Source organism: Haemaphysalis longicornis, unplaced genomic scaffold (assembly GCF_048455015.1).
Source record: "Haemaphysalis longicornis isolate Haplotype H1 unplaced genomic scaffold, Haemaphysalis longicornis Haplotype H1 scaffold_63, whole genome shotgun sequence".
Classification (NCBI taxonomy): Eukaryota; Metazoa; Arthropoda; class Arachnida; order Ixodida; family Ixodidae; genus Haemaphysalis; species Haemaphysalis longicornis.
Genome location: NW_027526411.1, coordinates 1 through 7,874, shown reverse-complemented (window position 1 = coordinate 7,874; position 7,874 = coordinate 1). Strand labels below are relative to the sequence as shown.

At 47.0% G+C, this 7,874-nt stretch overlaps 1 protein-coding gene across 2 annotated transcripts; it reads left to right on the top strand.

Annotated features, from left to right (window-relative positions):
* The first annotated feature begins 125 nt into the window (after positions 1-125).
* On the top strand, positions 126-7,584 carry LOC144144143 (uncharacterized). 2 transcript variants are annotated; one of them, XM_077675522.1, is made up of 3 exons: positions 126-430; positions 1,336-1,561; positions 7,297-7,584. In XM_077675522.1, exons 1-3 carry the CDS (start codon positions 248-250, stop codon positions 7,530-7,532), a joined length of 645 nt encoding a protein of 214 aa, XP_077531648.1. In that variant the 5' UTR covers positions 126-247; the 3' UTR covers positions 7,533-7,584. The 2 variants fall into 2 exon arrangements, with proteins under 2 accessions (XP_077531648.1, XP_077531647.1); XM_077675521.1 differs by having other exon boundaries at positions 127-430; positions 1,315-1,561; positions 7,297-7,547.
* Positions 7,585-7,874: the final 290 nt, after the last annotated feature.

Genomic DNA, 7,874 nt, shown 5'->3' with positions numbered 1-7,874 from the left:
ATATTTGTTTTTGTTGCTGTAAATAATAATGCAAGCATTTATTTCTGATATTTTTTCACGCTCGGTGTTTTCATTTCTGATTGGCATGGCGGCGCCCATTTCAAGCCCGGTTGCACTTCTGCACCAGTATTTCTTTCTCTATGCTTCTGCCTTCTGCACGGCAGTAGGCGCTTTGTTTTCAAACAGTTTTTTCTCCGCGTTCTGCATCGTTCGTTTGTGATTTCAAGTATTTGATGCGAAGACGGAAATGGCAGAAAGAAAAGAGTCAGATGGACTAACTTTCAAAGAGATGAGGTTTAAAATGTGCCGTTTTCTCGAAGAACAAGGGATCATCAATGAACTTCGCGCACGGCTCCGCTACAAGTTTGTCGAAGCGCTCAAAATCAGCACACAGAACACCAGGCGCTCTTCCCAAACTCTCCTACACCAGGTCTGTTGGCGTTTCCGTTTGCTCTCGTGGTGTGTGGTCATGTTGTCTTGTCATTACACCTTGTAGACGGGCAAGCAGCACGACCGTACATTTAAACGCGTATTGCTGCGTGCATTTGCGGTTCTTATTGTCGGTGTGCTTTTGATGTCGTCGAATCACGCGCATTCGCTTTCCTACGGCGAATGTTTGAACCTCTTGGCTAAAGGGAAAGCTGCTGAAGCTCACCCCATCTCACCTGATGGGGCTGAATTTGAGACATAAATTCAGGGTGCTGCAACAATAAACCAACGTTTTAAACAGTGTTCGCTTCGAAACCTCTCGCTAATTCGCATCTAACTTTGACGCGAAGGACATAATTGATAGTCTCTTTTTGTTTGCAAATAACTCGGCCGGCAGCAGTGCCCTGGCTTTTTTCAACAATCGACTAGAAATCAGTTTTTGCCTACTGGGAAAACTAGCGCCGGTCTGGTTCTTTTTTTCTGGGGGGTGCACTTCAACAACCCAAAAAAGGCTGATGTTGCACCCATACGCTAAAAACGACTTTTTCACCGATTTCATAAAATATCAGGCCATTGCTGTTGTGTGAATTATTTTTTTTTTAATGGATCGCACGATGCGACCTTCATGCAAAGTTTGAACACAAATCTGGGCACCCATTATTCAAAAACAGAACTTTTTAAAGAGACTTTTTTGTAGTTCCATCACGACGCATTTATTATTGACGGGATGAAAAGCTATTTGATCATAAATTGAAAATCACGATTTAGATTTATTTGTCACCTCAACCCAAATTTTTTTTTCCACCCCTTGCCCTTGTCGACAGTTGAGAAGACATTGCGGGATGTGTCGGCCTGTAACACTGCCTTCTCTTCTCGGGATGACAGGTGATCCTGTGGTTGGTGCAGGACTACCTGTCAAGCCAGGGCTACGACTACACGCTCAGCACGCTGGCCTGCGAGTCCGGCGTGAGCCAGGAGCCGTTCTCGACGCAAGACGTGGAGCAGCTCTTGCGGCTGCCGTCCCAGCCGGAACCGAGGCAGCCGAGCGGCGGCCTGCTGCAGCGCATCGTGGCCCGCATGATGCGCGCCCCTCAGACCACTTCTGCCCAGACGTCTGTTGCCGTTGACTCTGGTGGGAATTCCGCTTGCGTCTCTATAAAGGGCCACGAAAACAAAACGCAGCCTCGTTCAGTTTGGAAGGACTAGCCGTTGGTAACTCGCTGGGCTTCATTCCGGCCACAAGACATTTGTTGACCCTTTGATGCCCAAAACTTTATTATTTTGCTCAAGCGTGAGGAGTATTTTGTCATCTAAAAGGGCTTCCGACGTCACAAAAATGAAGTCAGAAAAAAAGTTACACCATCTTCCCGTAGGGGAACCCCGAGTAGTATGCGAAGCAGCCATGGGGTCGACTGAAGTTCCCATTAGTTTTCAGTTCGTCGTTTCCGGTGATGTTCAGCTTCGCGTGCCTTCATTGTGTCAGTAGCTTCTTGACGTAGTTTGAATGAGTGAAGGACATAAGGCGCGTTTGTAGCACATGCTCCCGTCTCGATTTGTAGCGCAGTGGGAAGAGCGCCGCGTACCTCCCATTGCGGCCAGAGAGTCGTGGGATCGAAACCGGGCGCCACCTCACTATTTCTTTTTATAGTGTACTGCACTGACGTCAGCCCAAACTCTGACGGGGCTGAAGAGACGCGCATGCCCAGTGGAGTGCGGACGGCGGACGACAAGGGAGGGAGGGACACAGCCCCGAGCATGAGATGCTTCACATCTAAAAAATTGGTCCATTAGGACGCACACTGGGCCCTGGCTCTCCATATGTCACTTGAACAAGAACCTTGATCACCACGATTTATGGTTCAAGTGAAGGCGGTAGCATAAAGTTTGTATTGCTATCATTTGTAATAACAGCGAAATTGCACAATTTCGGTTACCTGCCACTAGCCCATTGAGCCACCCGGGCTCGATGCGAGTTGACCCGCGTAAACACTATTTTTTTCTGCACACGGAAGCACGTGCTGCCCTCTCTTGTTTAATTTTTGAAGGTCAGGGATCCTTTGTCTGTCGATAGATGGTGTTAAATGACGAAAAAACACCACAAACTGCGGGAGAAAAAAAAAATATTGTTTGAGTTGTTGCCCCTGAGCGACACTGGGCATCAAAGGGCTAAAGGGACTCTGCAATACTTCCAATAAACGCTCTCACTCTTTTCTTCGGATCTGGCTATAGCTATAGTTATTTCCGGCACTGAGTAGTTAGCTCGTCGCAGAACTATCCACCTTCCAATTTTGCTTTGTTTTGTGGCTTTTCTCTGAAGTGGCTGTCGAATGTGTTTATTGATGCAAATGAAAGGAGGTGGCCAGTAGCCGCTAGAATTCCAGCACTCGAAGAACGCCAAGACCGCGAATAAGAGAACAATTTTTTGAGCAAGTTTCTAAGTTATCTGATGGGCATAGAGCAGTAATTTTTAGCTGAGGCACTTCATGACCCCCTACTGTAAGTACTGGATGTGTTAGTTGACTACATTCTAAAAGCGTTTAGGATTTAGCAGAAAAGTTTAAAAAGTGTGACATTGTGAAAAATTTTGAAGTTTTGCGCTACATGATGTCAGCAGTGGTGCTATAAAGGGAACATTGAGACATAGTTATCAGTAGAGCCACTTAATAATCTAGTGGCTCTAGTTATCAGCATGGTAATTGCACGTTAGCGACCCGCCGCAGTGGCTTAGTGGCTGAGGTGTTGCGCTGCTGAACATGAGGACGCGGGTTAGATTCCTGGCCGTGACCGCTGCTTTTCTTATGGAGGCGAAAACCAAAAACGCCCGTGTGTACGAGATTCCGGCGCACGTTAAAGATCCCCAGGTGGTAACAATTAGTCCGGAGCCCTCCACTACGGCGCGCCTCATCGCCTGCGTTGCGTCGGCGCGTTAAACCCCACAATCAATCAATTGCACGTTCGCATTCAAAGGATGCGATCAAATAGAACTACAGCCACACAGACTATGTTTCTTGGCAGTGGCTTTGGTCGGGGGGGCCACCCATTGCACAAACAAAATCCTGTGACACTGTAGATACCTCGCCAGAAAATGGCTGGGGATCACGACTGCTTCGTCTGTTTTCCTTGATATCTTGATTATTTGTTTCAGTTTGCGATAACATTAGTATTGTTGGTATCGGGACGAAGCAGTCTTTTTAATGAATCAAAATTGTATTTTGTCGTCATGGCTCTTTGAAGCGCTACATGCTTTCAGCAAAACCCAGCCTCAGAGTTTGGCTTTTGCATTGTGCATTGTGTTACATGCTCAGGTCCTGCAAGTTGTGCCGATTACATTACCCCCTCCCTCACTTGCTTCTCAAGTCCTAGCTTAAAGGGGGCCTGAGATGGATTTCAAAGTGTTTTTGTTTGTGTCAGAAATCTACTCTATAGTTCTTGTAGAAACAAGTCCAAAAATAGTAAGCATATTGCACGCTAACAAAAGTTATTACCCCGACGAGACAGAACTATTTGTTGGCTCGGCGGCTTGCGATGACGACATAGTCCGACCTCGTCCGAGGCGAAGCACTCATTTCATGGTTGGCCGCCGGAATGTCCGCGATTTTTGACGGCGGCGGTTTGGTTTAGAGCGTCGTCGTTACCATGGTTACTTCAGCGAGTGGGTCGCACATGAGACGACGACGTCCTTTTTTTTTTTTTTAAGCTACGTTTTCAGCCTTTACGGACTTTGAGCAGGAGATACTGGTGATTGCGGAAGTCGACCTTGCATGCGCGAGAGTTTCCGTGAACGGTAACTTATTTTTACCATCGCTACATAGCGATACAGAGGCTAGAATTTCTACCGACTGTAGTAGCGAGCCCCCTGCGCCGGCGAAATGTACGCTCGCGTTTTGATTAGATTACCGGAAAGTTCCGAGTGAACGCCCTCCCCCGAAACATCGCCCACCCCCTTTTACGGGTGAAATATTCAATTTACTGAAAGACGCGCGCCCACCCCGTAAAATCCATGGCTTTAGCGCCGATGAGTGAACAAAACAAACCCGAATCATCTCTTCATGTGTAGATGCGGTCACTTATTCGTCCTTTCCGCGCTTGACCCGAAATTTTGCCCATCTCGTATTTTTCACTTGATATCACTGTACTTAAATTTGGGTGGGCGTTCTTCGGAACTTTACGGCACAGCAAATGCGCTGTGCTCTGCGCTTCATGCAAGCAATCTTAGTTGATGTTGTTTACTACATTCTTGCTAAATGATGATCAGGAGCACGATAAATGACAATTTTTTTTAGAATGAGCGAGCAAAATTTCCGCCTTTACTCCAGCTTCCCACGCTTACAATGGTTCAGATGCCTTTATGAACTAGCATAGCTCTTTTATGCTTTCAAAATCGTCTTGGGCAAGGTAATATAGGTAACTGCGGAATCATTACAATATATCTTACTCATTTTATATCGAAATATTTAGCGGTGGCGTGAATTCTGGTTAATGCAATACTTGGTCCTAATTCTTCCCACTAGATGACGGCGTCAACGTCATGTTTTCGATTTTTTAAGCTCTACAGTAGAAGTATACGGCTCTTTTAAAAAAAATTATGGTATTGTGAGAGTTCAATCTAAGACGTCTAAGATTCAAGCCATTTCAAGCGTAAGCGAACAGTTCTGGGCAACAAACGTTTGTGTCATTTGCTTTGCGACAAATTCGCCAGATGTCGCTACTCGGCAGAGCCGGTAAGCCGGAATGCAGAAACCGCTGAGTGCAATCCTTTCGTTTTCAGCGGCAAACGGCTACTCTTGCTTTATATAACACGGTAAACGGTAAAGCGCGCTAAGGACACTAGGCAACAGGTTCATTCAGAAGGCCGGTGCAGCAAACCACACTTTCCTGCGATCATGACTTGATGGGAAGCAATGAAATGAAACTCTTTGGCAGTTGTCGTTACGGGATGAGCATGCTCTTGCCCTTGTCGCGACCGCCGCAGAGAATCAGCTGCGACAGCGTTTGGGCTTGAACTGATTTATTCAGCCCGCGTGAGCGCACTTGAGCGTGCGCCTCGTGATCACGAGCAGTGCCCGGCGTCGTCCAAGCGCTGCGTGCGGAGCTCCTCCTTCGTCGTCGGCGCGGCGCTCCCTTGGCGCGCCGTTCGTTACCACCTCTGAAACAACGTCGAGGCTACGCTCGAAACACAGATGGTGCAAAGAATCCTTTCGGGTACAGCGTCCAAGAAAGCAAATGCAAAGAAAACTGATGATACTCCACCAGACACGGAGCGCCAGACACGGAGCGCTAAGCGATCATGCTGGCTGCAAGCGTCGTTGCTGCTGCGCTCACTGTATCTTTCTGCCGAGAAGGGAGGAGCGTCAAGCCCGGTTTGGCCCGGTGTGTAAGTGCTTTACACTCCGGTATAAAACAAATATGTGTGACTGTGTAAAAGCACCCACACACAAAAGATGTTTTTTGTAGCTTTCTGATGTTTTTACGCTCGTAAAAAATTGACTAAATCAAGAGCGCACAAACACGTCACGATTAGTTCAAGAAATAACCGTTGCGCTCCGATACCATCGATCCCCAAAAACCCCCATCTCAGGGGCCCTTTAATAACTTTCTTGCTTGCTTGCTCAGGGGTGTATGAGTATTGTTATCTTTACGTAATGTGGCACGGTATCGTAATAGGCAGGACGGTACTCTGTCTTCATTTGCTTTTCACAAGCACGTGACTAGACAAGAGCTTGTGGAATTCCCAGACTGCAGTTGCTTCCTTGGGGAGTCGGTCATGCTGCATCTGTTCATTCATTTCTCTTTGCACCTTCCGAGCTCCGCCTGTGCTTAATGAGTGAAGCCTTTCATGTTTAGTGCTAGGCTGTGCGCCTGAGGCCAGGAAAAAATGCATGGGAAAGTGGGGCCAGTCGTCTGAGTTGCTGGGGCACTGAGCCTGAGCGCCATAACTGTGAATGAGGTTGTCGAGAAAGTAACGGGAACACTGAAGGAGAGGCATGCACACACACGGGAGAAAGAGGGTGCCTGGAAAACGGTCGAGCATAGGAATAGTGACACCCACTGAGTTAATTGTCTCCTCCCGTCTCTTGGAAGCCAGATGGTCCACCTGTCGTCAGTTCATATCAATCCAAGACCCCTAAGCATCTCTTATTTTGTTAAAAAGCAAAGGTGAAGAAAAGAAACTGTGGGTCCTTCCCTATTTCGAGGGAAACTGCAGCAACGTAGCATATACACTGTAAAACCTCATTACAGGAGACGCTCGAGGGACCCAGGAATCACGTCTCTTGTAACCAAGGTCTCTTGTATGCGGTGTTGCTAACATGGCAAGCATAGGAAAACCAACCAAATCGTTTTCATTCAAATGTCTCTTATAACCAAGTGTCTTTGTAACAGCATCTCTTGTAAACAGGGTTTTACTGTAATGAGAAATGATGGGAGTAAGCAGACACAAATGTGCATGCATGCCCGCAACTATGAAAGCTCTTTTGTACCGTTATGCTAGGAGCAGGCACCCGCTTTGTGACCTGCCCACCCTCTTTCACATTTCACTCTAACCTCTGCTGCACACAGCCTGCCCCCTCCCCCACCCCCCTTTTTTTTTTTTAATATGTCACTGCTGTGCCCAAATAAAGAAATAAAACTCTCAGTTCTGAGACAACTAGCACCATCTAGTAAAACCTGGATAAACTGAAATGTGTTTCATGTCTATTTTTTTTATTTCAGTAAAGACGTGGCGTATTTCTAAACAAAGTAAATTAGGCCATTGGGAACATTAATATAGATTTTGCAAATCTTTTCGTATTGGTGAATAGTGCTTTTTAAGCCTGTGGAATGTTATCACGTGAGCCCCCCTTATTTGCTCTGTGTTCCTGTTTGCAGCTCGCTCTGAAGGCCCAGTGCAGGCTGAGTTGGAACAGCTGAGGCACTCGGTGGCCGAAGCCCAGCAGAGGCTGCACGAGCTCCAAGAGCAGCTGGCGGCGAGGAGTGCGCCTCTCGCCGAGAAGACCTCCACACCTCTTCGAGCGGCCCGCAGAGAACACCCTACTCAGAAGGTTAAGAAGCAATTTCCCCCCACAAAATCTTTTCCCGCGAGAACTTTGTGCAAGGGGCCATGAGGCCAAAATACAGGTTTGGCTCATTAGTAAGATTTCTCTGTCCTGATAATAGCGATACCAATTTTATCGCAAACTTCGAACGAATAATTGAGATGAAGGAAACATGTGAAGCAGTGCTGACTTCCCCGACCACTTTCCAGATATTTTGCTGTGGCATGGTAGGATAAAAGATGCAAGAAAGGACGGGACAAACCGAAAGAAGACCTCACAGAGCAGTCTTCTATGATTGTCTAAGATTTTCAACATTTTTATGAAGGAAACTCTGAGTGCAGCCATACGGCTACAAAGGACAGCTGTACAGCTTTCTCAGAAACTTCGCAGTTGAAGAAAAATTCGTACTGG